Below are 20,348 nucleotides of genomic sequence, written 5' to 3'. Positions count from 1 at the left end.
TTATTATTATTATTATTATTATTATTTCTTCATAACCTAAGATCAAATAAAATGATAGATTTTTATCTACTTAAATTTATTTATAATAACTCGTAATAAACAGCACGTCATTGGTTTTAAAGTCTTTGTCATTGAAGTGACAACTATTGGATGAATGTTTATGTTCAATTATCGATCACCTATTTGTAATTGTGAAAATGCTCACATGATTTTATTATCTATTTTATTTAGTCATTGACGTTCATGGATAAGAATGTGACTCAGTAAGTTGGAGCGAAGTAAGTTCATGCTTGGTATATATTTATAGTTTTGTGTAATGGTAAGTAGGTGCTTGGTATATTTCTTTTTTAAAAAAAGGTTGGTGCTTGATATATATTTATATTTTATATTTTTAGATTATGTTTATATAATATATGTTGTTTGTAGGTACCCTCATGCACACAACAAAGTAATGCATCCCTCAAGTGTGNAAGTTCATGTTTGGTATATATTTATAGTTTTGTGTAATGGTAAGTACGTGCTTGGTATATTTTTCTTTTTTACAAAAACGTTGGTGTTTGATATATATTTATATTTTATATTTTTAGATTATGTTTATATAATATATGTTGTTTGTAGGTACCCTCATGCACACAACAAAGTAATGCATCCCTCAAGTGTGAGCTCCAAAAGTCTCGTGGTGGAAGAATAATGGATAAATGGTAAGAATCTAATTTTTTTTTGCTTGGATATATTTTTATATTTAGATTGGCATGATATGTTATGAAGTCATCTTGACTTTAAAAACCTTATGCTAAAGACTCAAAGTGTGTATGTTGTTTGCTCATATGTTATTTAATTGAATTCTGATTTTGTCATTTTCTTTCATCAACTTTTAGATGCATGTGATTTCATTAGTTTATATCCTAAGTTAGTCATATGAGACGTTTCATTGTGATTTTCCCTTTCTCAAAGCAAACTTACTGGATGTGTGTATTCATGGATGTGTTTTTGTTAAATGATCTTCCAGACATAGTGATAATTGCTTTGATGATGTATTGCTTACCTATGCCAGCGAGGAAGGCAATTAGGGAACTATATCTAGTGGTGTGATCGAAATGTATGTTGTGAGCTCATTCTCGCCAACAGATGTACACCAGGGCCACTAACACCTCATTGTCATAATTGGAGAGAGTTTTAATTGGTTCCTCGATTCAGATTTATGTTTCTTCTAGCTTAGATTTTATTTTTCGAGAACGTTGTGTTGTATTTTACTGCAACGTTGTTTCTGTGTAAGCTTCTGAAATTGTCATGATGTTCAATGAATTTTTTAATGAATATTTATCGGGATTTTGTCTCTCTTCCCGACCCGATCCCGAACATTCGGGATCCCAAACATTCGGGTCCCGATATTTGTCGGGTACGGGATCGGGAATCTTTTTTTATTCTCAATTCTTATCGGGACGGGAATCAGGTTAGGAGGTTACGGGACGGGTCCCTACCCGATCCCAGCCCTAATACTAATGAATGTACATATATTTTGGAGAAATTTTCATTGATATTTATGAGAATATAGGTTCTGAATTCTTGGATTTTGTTGGGTTCCAGTCTACGGGAGATTATGTCGACTTGAAATCTACGGGAGATTATGTCAAATTTTTTCAAGTATTAAATCATAATTGCATGTAACATGGGTATGAATTTGGGCATGTCAAGACTCAAGACGATAGCCACCACACAACAAATTCCACACCTTAAGTCCAACAATTGAAGCCACACACACACATAGAGTGTTCCCCTCGCCTTAGGCTTTGTGAGTACGCTCTAGACTTACAACCTCAGTGAGATTTGTGCTGCTAATAATTATGACTCCAAGATTCGTTGAAAACTCTAGAAATACGCAACAGGTAAAATAGAACCCAAAACTGTGAACACAAAGGCCACGGCCCTAAAAAAGAAAAACAAAAGATATAACATCAAGAAAGTACACACCAGTGTCGAATACATGAACACTGTTGGTCTGGCACTGATCTCTGCCATAGCCACCGAACACATAAAGAAGCTTCCCTCCTCTAATGGCGTTACATGTGTGACCCCACCTCACCCCAGGCCCTCCAATCCCACCTCGAGGATGCGCCTTCACGTTGTCCCATCTCATGAACATGCCCCGATTATCCATTCTTTCTACTACTGCAAGCAGTCTTGATTTTGAAAACCGAACAAGTGAAATGGGATTTTTCGGAGAAAATCGCAATGCCCAGTTAATATTCGAGAGAAAAGATTCCTACAACGGATCGTTCACAGAAAAAATGTGAGAAAACTTTTAAATTTGCTTTCTTGGGAAGTGGGTTTAAGGAGTTGGAAATTAATTTTGGTGTTTAATGGCCCAAACAAACATTTATTGTGGTATCGAGTAAAGCAAGCTTTAGCTTCAAAGGGTTTCTCTGTAAACCGGTAACCATTGTTTGCAGGCCATGGATTTTTCATTATATTTTTATTTAATTTGTTAAATAATAAAATGTTATTTTATTTTAATAAAGATTTTTTTTAGATATAATTTTTTAAAAAAGGTTATCTTCCAAAGTTAATAGAAAAATGTGATATTTGAACTAAAATTTTAATTCTTTGTGTCATATATATTACCACAAAAAATTTTGCGAGAATATCTCGTGAGTCAATTTTGTGAGATTGATTTTCTATTTAGGTCATTTATTAAAAATATTACTTTTTATGTCAAAAATATTTTTTATTACAGATATGAGCAGAGTTGACTCGTCTCATGATAAAGATCTGTAATAATGTCTCACAAGATACATATACTTATATTAATCTCTCATTCTTGGATTCATTTTAAGTTTTACATTTTTATGTAAAATATAATAATGTTATTGTTGTGCCTAAAAATACTTGAGAAACCCATAAACAAAGCCCAACAGATAAAGCCCGGTGGAGTTGCAGTTGACCCAGTAAAAGAAAGTTGCGGCCAGTTAAAGCCATTACTCAAGATGGAAGATCGTGGAGTGATCATGGAAAGGAGCCCAAACTGACGTGCAAAATGTGACAAAAACAAGGAAAAGAGTCAGAGGTGAGGATTGACAAATCAACACAAAGAGCTACAACAAAAACTCTGCAGAATTCCATGTCAATTTTATGTCTGTTTATATCAATTTCTAGTTCCAGTGGTAAAGTCTTCTAAATATTCTATATTTTTATCAATTTTCTTTGTAAAAATATTGGTCAAGTTCATAGCAACATAATTATATTTGATGTTGTTAATGAATTCCTCCTGTAATTTTGTCATATTCCTCATTTTGCGTTTTCGTTTTTGAGTCATTTCGAAAGAGTTAGAACTTACGATCAAATCGAGATCTACAGCGTCTGATTAAAGGAGTTAGATCATTTCACATTTGGCACGATCACGTGTCTGGCACGCCTCGCAATTTTCGTGAGAAACAATTATAATAACTTTTCTATTTAGTTTTGTACTTAAACTTTTATTTTGAGATTAATTTCCATAAAAATAAAAGTAATCTGTGAAAGTTGGGTTAACTCATTGTGACCATCATTTGTTGAAATTGTATAATGCATGGGGTCGTATTATGTGTTTGTAGAAAATGTAAGTCTTTTTTTTAAACAAATGTGATGGGAAGGTTAGAAATTTAAATATCTCGTTATGTCATGAAAGATGATTCCATAATTTTCAGGATTTTTTTTTTATCTATTTATTGGACTATGATCAACTTTGGAGTTTCTGTTTACTTACAACAAAAATCATGAGGTAATGTACATATTATTGCATGTTTACTATTTGTTCTATTGCTAACATTTTGAACTGATGGGGAGACTATGTTCTTGGATCTACTCTAACAAGCCACACTAAGTAATTTGCATCAATCTGAGGGAAGAGAAAATTCATCGTTTTGGCTGCAAGAAATCTTGAAAAGCATTGCTAAAACTTCCTTCATGTTAGGCCTAGAATGAGGGCTCTCAGCTGTACACCAGACACCGGTCTGAAGCAGTTTACTCATCTGTTCTGCTCCTTCTGCTAAGCCTGATACTAATAACGCGACCGGTATAGTTGTCCTGTTGTACCTGTGTCTCCCGTCTCCTACGACCCGTTTAGCCCATTCGACCAAACATTCTTCGCCTCCATCGACGGCCCTTCTACTAGTTGCTAGCTCCATCACTAGCACGCCGTAGCTATAAACATCACCCTTTGTTGTTGCTTTCCATGTCTGCCCGTATTCTGGTGCAACGTATCCCACGGTTCCTGCCACCATCGTGCTGACATGGCTTCCTCCAGCATCAACGACCCGTGCTAGGCCGAAATCTGTGACTCGGGCATTTCCATTCTTGTCGAGGAGTACATTGCTAGCCTTCACATCTCTGTGGACTATGGTAGGGAAGCATTCATGGTGTAGAAAGACTAAAGCTCTTGCTACGTCTATTGCTATCTCTATACGTCTTCTCCAGTTTAAGCTTACTCGGTTGGTGATGAGATCCTCTAAGCTTCCCCCTTCCATGTACTCGTAAACAAGTAGCTTTTCTGATCCATCGAGGCACCATCCATATAGAGGAACGAGGTTTGGATGAGGCCAACCGAATGCATTCCCGGTTAGGACTTCCATTTCCGCTCTGAACTCTCTTTCCCCTTCAATGCCTTTTGTTTGAAGTTTCTTGATGGCTACTTCCCTGGAATCTGGTAGAACTCCTCGATAAACCGTTCCAGATCCTCCACGACCGATGATTCTGTCCTCTGAAAAGCTTCGTGTGGCCTTCACAATGTCGGCATGAGTGAAGGCTGTTTTATCTAGGCGAATGACTTTTATTGTGTTTGACAACCATGGTGAAGATGTACCAGAGCTTGATGAAAATTCGAGCTGCTGTCCTTTAGAATCCTCTAACAGATATCCAGATTCATGAACAGGGCTTTTTAGGGTGAGGTAAACTATGAGAGTCATGAGCCCACAGATCAAGAATGCAAGTATTAAAGCAAAAAGAACCACTCCTAGGCCTTTAGGCTTCTTTTCTGATGTACCCATTATTCCGGATGAACCATCAGTAGCATTGTCGATGAAGGATGGAAGGTGTAAAAGAGGATCGCCAAGGAACGACCATTTTTCAAATGTTGATAACTGACCGGTCTGTGGGATCACACCAGATATGTAAGGATTGTAGGAAACATTGAATTTAGTTAAATCATTCAAGTTATTCAAGCTATTAGGAAATGCACCCGAAAAGTTGTTATATGACAGATCTAGATTCTGCAAGCACTTAAGGTTGCCAATCTGCCAAGGAATTTGGCCAGAAAAATTGTTCCGTGTAATATTGAGGACAACTAGTGGCAGCTTTCCAATCACTGAAGGCAGTGTACCATTGAATTGATTGAATCCCAAATGTAACATACTGATATTCAGCATATTTCCAATTTCTAGAGGCACCTCACCAGATAACCAATTCCCACTAAGTTGAACATAGCCGGATATCAGAGTAGTTCGAACACTAGACCCCGGTAAACAAACAGAAAACAGACCATATCCTTTAAGAATCCTGTCCCAAAAGCCTTTACAGTTCTTTCTTGTTAAAATGTTGTTCACAAAGCTAAATGGAGGGTAATCTGCCGGTATCCATCTCATCAATGCCAAGCATTCCCCCGAGCCCAGAATCTGGTTATCTTTCCTGTTTAACAGAAACGTGGCTGTAGAGCTCATGCCAATTCTTGTCAACTCAGGTGGTATTGATCTTGAAAGCTGGTTATTTGCAAGATTCAGCCATAATAAGCTGCTGCAGTTCCCCATTTCCGGTGGGATTTTGCCTGTCAGTGAATTGTTAGCAAGCATCAGCCACAGAAGTGAGGTTAAGTTCCCTAAACTTGGAGGAATCCAACTTTGTAACATATTGAAAGAAAGATCAAGTGCTTGAAGGCCAGAAAGATTTCCGTACTCGCTGGGTATGCTTCCTGTGAACTGATTGTAGGCAAGAATCAAGAACTTTAAGCCTGTCATTTGGGATATTTCAACCGGTAATGGACCAGCCAGATCGTTGTAACTCAAATCCAACCGAGAAAGATTGGATAGTCCAAGAATACCAGACGTGTATATCCCTCCCGTGTACAAATTTGTATGCAACAGAAGAAATTTCACCTGCGTGAACCTTCCAAAAATTGTCTGTATATCGCCTCCAAAATTGTTCCTGCTCAGATCAAGAAACGTCAAGTTTCTGAGGTCTATTAAAGTTTCTGGAATATCTTTTGAAAAGTTGTTGTTCCCCAAGTAAAGTTCTCGAATATTAGGTAGTGATCCTATCTCCTTAGGAATAAGCCCTGTAAATTTATTACCCCACAAACTCAGAACCTCCAGGCCTCTGCAGAGAGAGATTTCAGCTGGAAATTCTCCTAGTAACTGATTATCCGACAAATCCAACAAACGCAAGCTGCAATTCTGAGTGAAACTCCATGAAGGAACCGTGCCAGAGAACTTGTTCTGAGATATCGAAAGTTCCTCAATCCTATCAAGTCCAAGCCATATATCTCCTTGCAAAGAATTTGCACTCAGATCAAGATACTTCAAATTACTGCACGTTTCAAATATGCCACCTACCTTACCAGTGAAATTGTTATCGGAAATATTTGCAACCACCAAATTATCACAATTTTTGGGTATACTCAGTCTTATATCAACTTGAATTCTGTTAAGGGTCAGATCAAGAACCTCCATATTTCCAAGAGCAGTGAAGTTGAGTGCACCATGTAGAATGTTGTGTGACAAATTCAAGAATCTGATGTTCAGACACTGGCCTAAATCTTCTGGTATGACCCCGCCTATCGTGTTCATGGACAAGTCGAGATAGGATAACTCTGTTAAGGCAGAGAAGTTTTGGAAGAGATTGCCACTTATACTGCAGTCAGAAAGATCAATTTTCGTCACACGATTGGTCGTTTCATTGCAAGAAATTCCAGGCCAGTTGCATGGGGACAAGTCTTGAGGATCCCACTGTGGGTATATTCTTTGATTCATAAGGACAGGATTTTCTTTCTCGAGATATGCTCTAAGCTCTAGCAGTACTTCCCTATCAGTTTGTAGTGAGTCTCCAATGGCAAGCTTTGCTGTAAATGAAATAATATCCCAATAAATAAATATATGTACGTGTATATACATATATATAGATATATATTGTAGAATGCCAGTCAACTCAACATGATCATCATCGAAAAACCCAACTCAAATAAACAATAAAACCTGCAGAATTCTTTAAAAATCGCCAAAACCAAACCGAAAAAACACTTTAGAAAACATGTGATTGAACAAGAAAACATACTACCCCAAACACTATGTATAACCGGTGAAATAATAGCAAATTTCACGTATAATTTGATCAATGATCGCAAATTTTCTCATTGTACTTGGAACTTTTTCGACCCCATCGAATTCCCAGTCCCTTCAGTTACCTGTAATGATGATCAAGAAACAGAGCAAAGCAGCACGAAACAGGCACTGATCAGTTTCCTCTTCTGGCATCATCATTTGAACATAAAACCTCAATCCAGCCTTCCCCGTGTCCTTCGATTTTCGGGTTCTTTCAGACAAGTCGGTGGCATTTCATTTCACGTTCGACAAAACAAAAAACGAAAGAACACACGAAAGTTCAATGAAAATATGAAGAAAATTTTTTTTTAGAAACTCGAAGCTTTTCAAGTGTAAGTCGAATAACAAAGAGCCTGCAGAAGCACAAATCCAACACTTGAAACAGATGCACGTACGCCAAAAAATATATACTATAACTCGATTCCAAGCACTCTTTGAATAACAAATTTGATTTCAAGATTATATTAAGAAGGAATATTTGGATTAGCGCTTCTTGTCTTCTTGTTTTTTCTTCCTTTCGTTTAATTGTGAAAAGGAAAGGTTTCTAGTTTTAAATTAAGCCGCCCAATTTGACGTGTGATCATGTATAATTCAAGAACAGAAACTTTCTTCGATTTTCTTGATCATTGACCGATAAACTTAATGGGGTTAAACAATTTATAGCCAGTTTTTAGAATTTACATTACATGAAATGGAGATTGGTGATCTAGATTAGATTGAAAGATTTTAAATCATATATGGAGTTAGAATTTTCTACGTACGATTGTCGATTTATCTTGGGGACATCATAATTATGGTAATGAGCATTTGCTTATTTATGATTTTGGTTTATCATATTTCAGCATTTTTATGTTTTTTTTTTTTGTATTTCTTTTACAGTTTCGATTGTTTCTCCTCGAGGTATTTTTTTTTTTAACTTCCGTCAATTTTTTTTTAAGAAAATAACATCATCAAGTGTATTTGAAATACACTTGAGGATATCATTTTCTTTAAAAAATGGTTGACCGATGTTATTTAACCAATTTTTCCTTTCCCCCAACGTACTAACCGAACGCTTATGTGACGATCACATACGTTCGATTAGAATTGACAAAATCTAAATTTACGTCAAGAACCAAATTTCGACAACACGGGGCAATATGAAAATTGCAATTTTCCGTATATGCGGATCATATTAAAGTCAAATTTGGGAAACATACCGTGATTTTCCTTTGGAAAATTTTTCACTAAGTTATGTTTGGGGACATGTATGTATTTAAAATAAATAGATTTCGATTATTGTTTTATTGTTTACAATAAATCATCAAATCTTAAATATATATCTTATTTGTTTATATATCATTAGTACAGAATAGAATGAATTTCAAATGACAACATAATGGAGTGAATTTGAAAATCATTTTAATTAACATGAAATACTATATAAAAGGTATTTATGAAGTTTATGTTCTTAATGCTCTAAACAAAAAAATACATTTGAAATCCGTGGTTTTGAAATTAATCAATTTAAACCCAATCTAAAATGATCTTGAATCAAGAAGTTTGATTCATTAGATGTCATTAAGATATATACTGATATACACACACATGGACCAACCCCATACATAGAAGTGGTCGGTACCGTATCGAAATTTCGGATACCGTATACCGTACCGAAAATGTGTGCGTATATGCATAAAAATGCTTAAGCTTTATGTACAATCACAACCCAAAAGAAACGTTAATTAGAATACTCCAAGAAAGAAAAATCTTTGGGATCAATATTTTAATAGGCTTGACCGAGGAAGAAAAGGTACGTGAAATAAACTACAAATTTTTCGTGCTCATATGATGTGAACAAATTTGTTTCCATTGGTGGAGATTGGTCAAAGCCCAAATGAAAGCAAGCGTGTTGCGCTTCCTTATAACTTCTGTTATTTCGTCTTATATATAAATTTTGTGAGATAGATATCATGTTCGATATGAATCATGAAAAAAAATTTCTTTTATGTCAAAATTTTTTTTCATGTCAGACGATTTTATGGATCTATATCTATTAGATAGGTTGACTTAATCTATATTTGAAGACAAAAGTAATATTTTTTAAGTAAAAAATAATATTTTTTATGGGTCGAGTCGGGTAAGTGACCGAATGTTTTGGTTGGGAATAAAGTTTTGCAAGCTGACTAGGTAAATTAATAGTACTTTGATGATGATTACAAGTATCGACATAGATCCAAGTTCAAATATTATAATATGAATTGTTTTTCCTAATTTAAGATGATTAGATTCAAGTGAGATGAGATAAATTAATTAAAATTAAATCAAAACAATAAAATAAATTAATTAAAGCAAGAAATCAAAATTAAAGACGGTGAAAGATTAATTTAGGCGAAAATTCAAATTCTTAAGAACAATTAAGGCACACAACGGTACGAGACAAGTTTATAATTTACGTGCCAAATTCAAATTAAATATATTAATTAATTAATTCACGGAGAAATTTCTTAGATTATTTATTAAACGATTCCTCAAATTAATAAACCTAATTAAATTTAACACTCCAATTATTTTTAACTGAATTTAATTAGATTCAACCGCATTGGGTTCGAGACTGGTGAGGCACGTACTCCATTGCCAAGAGTGGGGAGTTTTGTGAATAAGTGTTCATGGGCTGTGATTGCAGGACCAAAAAGAGGCAGGCCCCATGAGCCTTACATAATTAAGACGCCTCCCATGTTTTTCAAATCTTTAGTACAAGCTTCTTCGTTTGTACGTGTGCTCGATATTTGAAAAACACGAAAATTAAATATATCATTTTTTTCACATAGGATTTTTAGCAATATCATGATTTCACATAAATAGTGAAAGCAATTATCCTATTGAATAATCCTTAAATTTTTTTTTTAAAAAATAAGTTAAAAAGTGAAATAATAATAATAATAATAATAATAATTAAAAAATATGAGAAATTGATGAGAATATTAGGAAATTTGAAAAAGAAAAAAAGAAACTTTGTGTGTGTGTGTATTATTTTGATGACTTGGTAAGAAGATTGCTGGCTATATTTTCTTTGAAAATTATTTGTGGTGAGAAAAATGGTGACAAATATTCTTCCCCAAAATAATAAATTACATTAATTAATTATTGTGTTCTCCATTCAGTATTAGTCGGTTTGGTTATTATTGATTAATGATTAATAATTAAGTGATCATATAAATATGTATTAAAATCATTAATCATTCCAAAAATTAATAATTTATGAATAATTAATCTTATAATTTAAGGTTAGGTTATAATAATTTTAAAATTGGAGATTAATTTGTTTATATCAAGACAAATAGTCTTTTATGAATAAAATAATCCATTTAAAACTCAAGTAGAATCCTTTGACTTTGATGTAATCATATACTTATAAATTAACATTTCAATCATATAGTATGTATTGGGGTATAATAATTATCTCTATTAAATAGTGTAATCGAAATGTGAAGTTTGAATTGATGTACGATTTAAAATATTTGAATTGTATTGTCATCACTCGCTATAATTTTTGGTAAAATGATATATATGTTTTAAGGCAAAAACTTGTGTGAGACGGTCTTATGCGTCGTATTTTGTGAGACGTATCTCTTATTGGGTCATCCATGAAAAAGTATTACTTTTTATGCTAAGAATATTACTTTTTATTGTGAATATCGATAGGGTTGAGCCGTCTCACAAATAAAGTTTCGTGAGACCGTCTCACAGATAAAATTTCGTGAGACCGTCTCACAAGATACTCATGTTTTAATTAGACAACACTACAACCGCATTTTGGTAAGTTTCCAAACAATAAATAACAAACGTAGAAAAAATTAATGTTGACTGGAATATTACTCTTCTTTTTAAAACCAATATTAGTAAATAATTTATTCAGAAATGACCGAAAAAATTGACTCAAAATTAAATTCATGCGTGGAGAAAAAGTTGGCTTAACATACAATTACAAGACTAAATTGAAATTTTCTAATATTTAATTTTGTTAGAGAATGTAAGTTTTATTTCTTCATTTATTTAAAAATAAAAGTTTAGCACTCATAAGGGGAATATAATTCTTATATTTCAATAGTGAAAATTTAATAATAGTAATAAAAAAATTTTTAATGGAATCAAATTCATAGAGTCGAATCGATTTAAATAATAGGACACACACATAATTTGCAATTACTAAAATATTCTTAAACTTTTATATTTATAAATAATCATACCACTCCTTACTTAAAAATTATTGCAAAAATACAAAAATTTAAAAATAACAAAAAAATTATTTTACATCAAAATAACTATAGCAAAACACGAGTTTCTTACATCTACAACTCAATTCATCCGATTAATACAAGAAAAAACGAGTTCAGACCATCTCCAACCATCTGCACATTATTTTAGCGTAAGCTATATATTTACTAAAATGGTGCGATTTCCTGCATCAAACACATAACTCATCTCCAAATAAGACTTCAGTTCTTCAAACAACGAGATTTTCTTCATCTAATCCAGGCACAATGACATCTTCCAGCATCATTCCCCTGATAATTTTCTCCTACGGATGCTCCAGCTAGCTTGCGCAAACAACTCGACCACAGCAGGCAACTTTCCGTAGTACCTCTTCAAACCATCAATGAGAAGTCTGTCTTGCGAATCCCCCGCATGCCACACGTAGACTGGGGGAAGAATATTGTCTATGGATGCCTGTTGCCAAGCATGTTGGCCGTCCAGCATTTGGTGCTTGAATGCCTGATCACCCTATGGCCTTTAGGCCCAACTTGCACCTCATCACAATATCCACAAGCTTGGAGATCATATTTCTCCATGATATTTAGGACTCCATAACATAATTTATCCGGTGCTTCCATTCCTTGCTCTGCGATTTAGGACTTTGTAACGTAATCTATCCAGTGCTTCCATTCCTCACTCTACGAAACCTATGGAAGTGGCACAGCAATTCTTAGAAACAGCTCAGGCTCACAGTATGTACTTGAATGATGTATTTATGATTCGAGACGCCACTCACATGCAAACCAAATACTGTGTAATAAATGTCTGTGATCGATGTGTAAAATGTACACATACATGTAGATGAGTATTGGGTAACAAGGTCCATAAGCAACCATCCAAGCCCACATTAATAAAATATGATAGGAACTGTGTATGCCGGATTCAAACCTGTAATCTCCTACTCTAGTACTATTAAGATTGGAACTTGGACCTAACTCAACCCCAAAAGCTAGCTCAAGAGAGGAGGATTGTCTAAGTCCATATATGCAACTCCCAGGTTATTTATCCAACCGATATGGGACAACTAACACACCCCTCTCACGCCCATGAATGAACATCTGGCGCGTGGAGTTTACAAATGACCCAATTATGGGCAGAACGGGTGGCCTAACTATAGGCAGTCCAACACATAACGGTGGAACCTGAGCTTTGATACCATGTTAAGATTGGAACTTGGACCTAACTCAACCCCAAAAGCTAGCTCGAGGGGAGAGGATTATCCAAATCCATATATGCAATAGGTTATTTATCCAACCGATGTATGGACAACTAACAAGTACCATGTAAGGAAACGATTTTTTTCAGAAGTTTGAACAAATGAGAAGTAGATCAACAATAATAGTTACACTTTAACAGCATTAGTGTGACAGTGAGTGGAAATTCTTAACAGAAATCAACAAATCACAAAACGAGCTGTTACATTTGTAATAAGATAAATTCAAAGATGCCTGGTTAATTAAATGATAAAAGACAAAACTGTGCTACAAGACTGATGAAAAACTTTTAAGCAGGAATTCAACTTCCAAAAAGTTAGTATCTTGAGCATAGTAGAGATGAACCTCTGAGATTGTCGAATGAAATCCAAAAAATTAATTCTGATACTTGTTAGAACTCTTTGGTGATACCCAAAAGCCAGAGGTGTTTATGTCCTTTTCATATGAATCATTTTTGGGAGACTTCTTCTCAAAATCAATCAGCCTTCCAGCAACGTAGTAAACAGGGAACTCAAGTCTTCTTGTTGGATACTTAGGGGAATGTCCAAGATAATGGCATAATTTTGCACGTATATTACCCAATTAATAGACATGAATTGTGTTAGTTTCGAACGGAATTATGCGTTTGTGAGTTGTTTTGAATGTTAATACAGGAAGGGACAAAATGGTGTTCATGCAGCAACATTGATGGCAAAAAAGGGACAAGAACAACACATAATGAGAGGAACGGAAGAAACTCGAAGACGAAGACCGCATCATCTGGGGACTGAGACGCGTGTTTAGATTCGAGTGTTCTTTATGACAAATATATTTCAACTTAGTACAAAAATGTTTGTTAATATACATTTATGACAAATATATTTTTATGAACAATGCAAATAATATTATTACAGTATTAATCAAAACTTACCTAACCAACATTTTGGATTTAAAAATATTTTGTTTGAAGAAGTGGTTTTTTTAATTTGGTTTTTAAAAGTTCTTTTTCAAGTAAGAGATGAAAATCATTTTTTTAATATGAGTTATTTATAAAACATTAAAAATTATAAATTTGGACTTTTGAAAAAATATTTATTTTAGCTTAATTAAGTATTCATCTATCCAAACGGACTTAATGACTTATCGTGTTCTTCACCAACGAATCAAAATCCACATTTACTAGCTTTCACACGCGCTTCAATATTCCCTCCAAATCCTCAAATCTCTGTAGCAGAAACGCAACCCCAGTCCATGGATTTGTGCTGTCCAGTGTGAACATTTTCAGGGACCAAAGAAATGCTAGAGGAAATAGGAGCCTGGAGTGAAACAAAGAATTTGAATTGTCAAGTCCACAAGCGGCCAAATGCTGGTTAAAGCCAATATAGTCCAGTAGTTGTCAATGAGTCTGCCACTTTCTTTTCATACTGTGTAGATTCGCGCTGCTTTTGTCTAAAGAAATACAGATATACAGTATAATATAATATAATATAATATGATACACAGACAAACTACGGGAAAAGAAAGGGTGGGTATATCGTAGGCCTATCATTCCGTTGATTCCGCTCATATTCTTGCTTGGGTTGTGAACGCCGTTAAGGTAAAACGCTTCCGCAATTGCCGCGTATAAAGAGTGTTGGGCTAGAGAGAGTGAGTGAGTCGTGGAAAGGCTTTTGTTTTGTGTTGTTCTTGACTGTTGTGTATAAAAGCTTAATTTTCAATGGCATTGAGAATTAGCATCGCTTTCTCGAAGCTGAGCTTGACCCCGGTCAAGATTTAGCATATTCTGATTTGGGTGGGCGTTAGTTTTCCATTTTTGTCACTATGGTGGTGGGGTGTTGGTGACACGTGGTTTGCACGTGCTAATGGGTTGCGTAACATCGAAACAGACGGTTTCCGTGACTCCGGCTGTACTGGATCACTCGGGGGGATCCTATGGGGGGTCGGGTCGTAGCCGGGTGGGGAGAAGCGGCGGCGGTTTGGTGGCTGAGCTGGACATGATCTTGAAGAAGGTAAAGAAAAGACGAGCAGCTGAGTCGGGGAGCGAGTTGAGTGAGTCTGGTCGGACGAGTAAATCTGTGAGTTTTCGGCTTGGTAATTTTCAAAAGTATATGGAGGGAGAGCAGGTGGCGGCTGGCTGGCCGGCTTGGCTCAGTGCGGTGGCGGGTGAAGCCATTCAGGGTTGGTTTCCACTCAAATCTGATTCTTACGAGAAACTTGAAAAGGTTTGTTTAATTGTTTTGATTCAGAGTCGGTTTACATGTTTGATTGTAAGATAAAAGTGGGATCATGTACTTAATTGTCTTTGTCATTCAAGTTATTCATAGTAGTTTTTGTAACTTGTAAGTGTCTCGAGTCTTAGTGTTTTATTGGGAAATTGATGACCATATATAACAAGTTGCTTCTTAATTTGTGAGGTATAATGTGGAAGAATTAGTTGCAGGATGGAGAGTTTGAAACGCCCGATCACTCTCGTGGATGCTGAAATATGGTTCTTTTTTGTGTTTTCAATCCTTTGACTAACGTTTTCCATGGTAAGCTTGGAAGTGGGGATAACTGAGCTAAGATTTATGATTAAGTGTTGCAGGTTGGCATGAACAAATTACAAACTCAACTTTTTCTTCAAAAAGCTTGATTTTTATGGAAAGAAAGCTACTAGCTTGTAAAATCATCAAGATTTTTTCCCTTTACGCTGAAAGTTCAACTTTTATGTGATTATTTCCGTAACCAATTTTTAGGTGCTAAATCTTCTCATGACGTTGCCACTGTGACTGACAAGAATAGTTGCTGTTTTCAGAACTGCATATTACCCGCAGTCTGTATTTTATAAGATAAAATCCATTCACATAGTTCAGCCACATTCTCTTTTATTGTTAGCCATTCAACTAATGAAAAATCTCAACTGTTCTTTTTAATAGATTGGTCAGGGTACATACAGTACTGTTTTTCGAGCACGAGAATTAGAAACAGGGAAGATAGTTGCCTTAAAGAAGGTGCGGTTTGACAATTTTGAGCCCGAAAGTGTTCGTTTCATGGCTCGAGAAATAACAATTCTTCGCCGGCTTGACCATCCAAACATTATAAAGCTGGAAGGATTAATCACGTCTCATTCTTCATGCAACATATATCTTGTGTTCGAGTATATGGAACATGATATTTCTGGACTATTATCTTGCCCAGACATCATCACGTTCACTGAAGAACAGGTTCTGATTATTCTGCTCTAAATGGACATTGTGTTGAGTTTTACTGCACTGCTTCTAGATCTTCTCTTGAAACATAAGCTATAATGATATAAATGACATTTATCAGTAATATATGCCTACATTGAACATTATTCTGTCATATTTTGTAGGTTAAATGCTACATGAAGCAGTTGTTATTAGGACTCGAGCATTGCCATTCTCAGGGTGTAATGCATCGCGACATAAAAGGTGCAAATCTTTTGGTGGATAACAACGGAATCCTGAAAGTAGGCGATTTTGGATTGGCAAATTACTGTACTTATGGGAAGAGACAACCTCTAACTAGTCGAGTAGTCACATTGTGGTACCGCCCTCCTGAACTTTTGTTGGGCTCTACCATATACGGGACTTCTGTGGATCTTTGGAGTGTTGGCTGCTTATTCGCTGAACTTCTCATTGGGAAGCCTATCCTTCAAGGGAGGACTGAGGTAATCAACGGAGCCATAGTTTTCTTGTTCCATAACTTTGTGATTGAGCAATATTTTTATGACACAGAGATAAAAAGAATATTTGTATGAAAGACAAATAATATCCACCGTTTCTTAAAACTTATATTTTTATTATATGTGCTAAACCAAGTGGCATAATTGTGAAATTTTTGTCTTTCTCAACAGGTCGAGCAGTTGCACAAAATTTTCAAACTTTGTGGATCCCCACCTGACGATTACTGGAAAAAATCTAAACTTCCTCATGCAACTATATTTAAACCACAGCATCCTTACAATACCTCTCTTTGGCAAACCTTCAAAGATCTACCTGAAGCTGCTGTTACTCTCATAGAAACTCTCTTGTCTGTGGAACCGCACAAGCGGGGAACGGCTGCTTCAGCCCTCACGTCCGAGGTATTCTTGTTGGACCCTTGATAGCCACAGACAAATTTCTGGATTTCAATATGCCAACTTTCTCCGGTATGAGAAATTGACAGTGTTTTACCGATCAGAAGAAACAGAAAGAAGAGAAACTGATAAGACATTTGCTGTTTCAAATTGTGCTTGAGTTAAAGTTTCATGTCAAGTAGAATGATTCTAATCCCTTGCTTGTTGTTCACAATGATTAGTATTTCAAGACAAAACCATATGCTTGTGATCCGTCAAACTTACCAAAGTATCCTCCCAGTAAGGAGATTGACATTAAAATTCGTGAAGAGGCCAGCAGGTAATTTCTTACATCCATTTGCATTGGAAATGATGGTTCCTACAAGTCGAACGAAAAAGATTTGCTCCTTGTATTCAGGAAAAGGTCTGATGTGCGATCTCGTGGTGGACCTGAAACAACGAGGAAGCCAACTAGAAAACCCAGTGGAATGAATAAACTTGCACCGGAAGAGGTCACTCTCTCTACCCCTTTGAACTTCTACAAATATCTACAACACAATTCTAAAATATCCCCATACTCTTGTCCTACTGAATCAGATTCTTTTTGGATATGGATAGTTGATAGATATAAAACGGGACACTTTTACAGGTTTAAATAAAAGTGTTACTCGAGAAATGGAACGTGAATACCGTATTTGCTACAGCTAATGAATTTATTTTGATCGCTTCTGATACAACCAATAGTGACATTTTGACTATACCAAGTACCATAAGAGATATTTTTAAATTTTTAGATAGTTATTCATTACATAATATCAGATTTAATATATTTATATAATTATATAAATGTATGTGTATATGTCCACATAAAACAGCTGCATCCTTCTTGCCGTGTTCTCGTTTTTGAAAATTCTCAGATCTGTATCATGTTGTATCTATGTCCTCGTATTAGTCTCTGTGCAGTAGAGACCATATAGACAAAAAAATTTATATGATCATTTAAATTTCATTGTCATATACAGAATCTGCCTCCTCAAAAGCATGGTGAACTGAAGTTGAATGGAATTGGCTTGAACAATGACGAAGGAGATAGATTCTTAGTTTGGGAGCTACCTAAGCCATCAAGAATGGGGACCAAAGAGACGTCCCATGTAAAAAAAGCATCTCAAGGTGATGATACTTGTCCTGGCCTTTTACAAGTTTCGGGATCTAGTGGTTTTACCTGGGCAAAAGGGAGAATGCACGATTCATCATTAAGATCACAAAGTAGGTCTAGCGCTAGAAGTCTAATTCTTGAATCTTCTGGTGCCTTGCATTTGAAGAATAGCTTTGATTCAATAGGGGAGAGCAATTGTGAAGTAGTGAACGGTGATCGGAAATTTTCTGATGCAAAACATCACGACTCATGTGAAACCATCAAACCCCAAATTCTCAAACAATGGAGCCAATTAGAATGTCCAGACTCGTTTGATACATCAGATGAGTACCACTCTCAGGAATTGACCAAGGCAATTTATCATAAGGAGGAGGCTGCTTCCAGAAGACTCAATTCGGTAACTCTAAAACTTCTGTCTACATTATATGTATATATCACTACCATCATCATTGCGTTCTCTTGAAAATGTGAATTTTGTTACAACTCCTATGAAGTACAACCTTTATGAAGATTAAATAATACATGTTCAGAATTCTATCTTTCAATTATCAAACGAGTTTAGTATAAAACAGCAGAACATTTTTTTAAATCTTGTATTTAGTTAGAAAAAAACTTCTGCTCATGCCCGATTAACTTCTAGATATTGAAGGTCGATTCTCTGCTTGAAGTATTTTTTCTGGTTGTGACATAATGAGCATCAGAAAATTGAATCTTGTTATCCGGATAAAAAGTCGGAGGTTTTGCATAATCAGAAAAAAGTAGTCTTTCTGGTTCGCCGAGTCCTCTTTTATAAATCTCTTCCATTTTATCTGCTGGGACTTGAAACAGGTCTATCAAGAACAGGGGGAGAAGGTTGAATTTTCGGGACCCTTGCTTTCTCAATCAAAAAGAATCGAAGAACTCCTGGAAAAGCACGAACGTCAAATCCGCCAGGCTGTTCGAAGATCATGGTTCCAGAGAGGTAGGATATCCATCTTGGAAGTGAATTAGATTCCAAAACGTTAATATATCCGCTAGAAGTGCAGCGAGATAAGTTTCCATAAGGCAGAAAGCCCCAATATAACTCGAAAACCTATATTTCTGGTGTTTGAATGCACCCTCTTGAAAAATATACTGATTCTATTCAGTACTCACATCACAAACTCACCTTTTTCTTCCACTGCTTTATTACGATGTTCACTTCTTATCCCTTTGGAATGAATGGACGCGTTTAAGAGTTTTCGTAACAAATTCTTGTTCTCTAAACACAGTTAAGCGAAATGGAAGGCAGTTTATAGCCGCTGATGGAAACGAATAGGCAATCCAGTCATGATAACTAGTCCCGGCTGATCAATTGCTGTCACACGAAAAGCTTCTTTCTTGCAGAAGGATTGAACTGTATATTGACTAACAAGCATGGCCAACGCGGCTTTTGAAACCACAGTCGAATTCGTTCTCTCAGCTACAACAATATGCGAAAGAAACCAACCAAAATGGATCCCTCCTATCTGAGTTCATACATCAATCAAGATCTAGAAAGGGATTATGTTTGTTCATCCTATTCTTTTCGATACATACACGTCTTTGAAAGTTCTAATATAATATTCTATCAAAATAGCATTTTCCATATCTTTCATCAGATTTCTGAGTTAGATTCGTATTATTTTTTATTGTGAATATCGGTAGCGTTGACCCGTCTCACAGATAAAGATTCATGAGACCGTCTCACAAGAGACCTACTCTTATATATATGTATTGTATTATAATAAGCGAAATTATATTTGCATTATATTTGGTGAAAATTATTCATTTATTCGGTAATAAAATCTTAAGTACACAACTGCTATTATTATATATTGGATAAATGTTCTGACTACACAATCGCCAAAAAATCATGTTAACTAGATAATCACACCGTACAAGTCTGGTGTGAAAGACAGCTAGTAGGTGTCGGCATGAATAATCAAACTTTTGATTATTGATCAAATGTTCACGTACTAACTCTAATATTAAGTAATTTTAATCACATCAAAAGTAAATTTTCCCCATTCCATAATTATATATTTAAAATCTATTGTTGCGAAATTTGTAGTGCATCAGTACACCCCACCCAATTATTTTAGTACTCATTATACTATGTGTTTTTCAATAGATCAATCTTCATGAAAGCTATTTTTTTGGAATCTTAAATAATAAATAAATGAATTTCGCAAGTAAAAATATCATTTTATTTTATTATTTTAAATTTAATGTTATAATAAAAATGTGTGGGGTTTAAATATAGATTGAATTTTAGATTATTTTCTAACCTCATAAATGTCTAA

The 20,348-nt window shown here is 35.2% G+C and overlaps 3 protein-coding genes and 1 pseudogene across 6 annotated transcripts in view; 1 reads left to right on the top strand and 3 right to left on the bottom strand.

The window, feature by feature from the left end:
* LOC140975571 (uncharacterized) overlaps nucleotides 1-2,437 on the bottom strand; it is a 14,303-nt gene extending 11,866 nt beyond the window's left edge. For both annotated transcript variants that reach the window (XR_012175000.1, XM_073439336.1), the window contains exon 1: nucleotides 1,972-2,437. Coding sequence is in view for 1 of the 2 variants with exons in the window: in XM_073439336.1 (XP_073295437.1) it covers nucleotides 1,972-2,158 (187 nt within the window). In the remaining variant the exon portion in view is untranslated. The remainder of the gene's footprint in view (nucleotides 1-1,971) is intronic.
* Nucleotides 2,438-3,715: 1,278 nt separating this feature from the next.
* On the bottom strand, nucleotides 3,716-7,835 carry LOC140975569 (probable LRR receptor-like serine/threonine-protein kinase At1g74360). The gene is made up of 2 exons (XM_073439332.1): nucleotides 7,427-7,835; nucleotides 3,716-7,084 (listed from the first exon to the last, which is right to left on the bottom strand). The coding sequence occupies exons 1-2, from the start codon at nucleotides 7,500-7,502 to the stop codon at nucleotides 3,870-3,872; spliced, it is 3,291 nt and encodes a 1,096-aa protein (XP_073295433.1). The 5' UTR covers nucleotides 7,503-7,835; the 3' UTR covers nucleotides 3,716-3,869.
* Nucleotides 7,836-11,829: 3,994 nt separating this feature from the next.
* LOC140975007 (APO protein 3, mitochondrial-like) lies at nucleotides 11,830-14,111 on the bottom strand (annotated as a pseudogene).
* On the top strand, nucleotides 13,998-19,641 carry LOC140975570 (protein IMPAIRED IN BABA-INDUCED STERILITY 1-like). 3 transcript variants are annotated; one of them, XM_073439335.1, is made up of 10 exons: nucleotides 13,998-15,054; nucleotides 15,748-16,035; nucleotides 16,185-16,502; nucleotides 16,689-16,916; nucleotides 17,132-17,229; nucleotides 17,308-17,401; nucleotides 17,912-18,155; nucleotides 18,231-18,472; nucleotides 18,874-19,006; nucleotides 19,296-19,641. In XM_073439335.1, exons 1-10 carry the CDS (start codon nucleotides 14,695-14,697, stop codon nucleotides 19,340-19,342), a joined length of 2,052 nt encoding a protein of 683 aa, XP_073295436.1. In that variant the 5' UTR covers nucleotides 13,998-14,694; the 3' UTR covers nucleotides 19,343-19,641. The 3 variants fall into 3 exon arrangements, with proteins under 3 accessions (XP_073295436.1, XP_073295434.1, XP_073295435.1); XM_073439333.1 differs by having other exon boundaries at nucleotides 17,912-18,472; XM_073439334.1 differs by having other exon boundaries at nucleotides 13,999-15,054; nucleotides 17,912-18,442.
* The last annotated feature ends 707 nt before the right edge of the window (nucleotides 19,642-20,348 follow it).

The sequence above is a fragment of the Primulina huaijiensis genome, chromosome 4, assembly GCF_012295235.1.
Source record: "Primulina huaijiensis isolate GDHJ02 chromosome 4, ASM1229523v2, whole genome shotgun sequence".
Classification (NCBI taxonomy): domain Eukaryota; kingdom Viridiplantae; phylum Streptophyta; class Magnoliopsida; order Lamiales; family Gesneriaceae; genus Primulina; species Primulina huaijiensis.
Note: the sequence above shows the minus strand (reverse complement) of the source record. Positions and strands in the feature narration are given on the sequence as shown.

Excerpts from the sequence above, each read along its gene's own strand:
- LOC140975569 (XM_073439332.1), bottom strand. The coding sequence starts at position 7,502 with ATGATGATGCCAGAAGAGGAAACTGATCAGTGCCTGTTTCGTGCTGCT. Across the intron at positions 7,085-7,426 it reads TTTCTTGATCATCATTACAG|CAAAGCTTGCCATTGGAGAC; the intron begins GTAACTGAAGGG and ends TTTCATTTACAG.
- LOC140975570 (XM_073439333.1), top strand. The coding sequence starts at position 14,695 with ATGGGTTGCGTAACATCGAAACAGACGGTTTCCGTGACTCCGGCTGTA. Across the intron at positions 16,503-16,688 it reads TCCTTCAAGGGAGGACTGAG|GTCGAGCAGTTGCACAAAAT; the intron begins GTAATCAACGGA and ends CTTTCTCAACAG. Across the intron at positions 17,230-17,307 it reads ATTCGTGAAGAGGCCAGCAG|GAAAAGGTCTGATGTGCGAT; the intron begins GTAATTTCTTAC and ends CCTTGTATTCAG.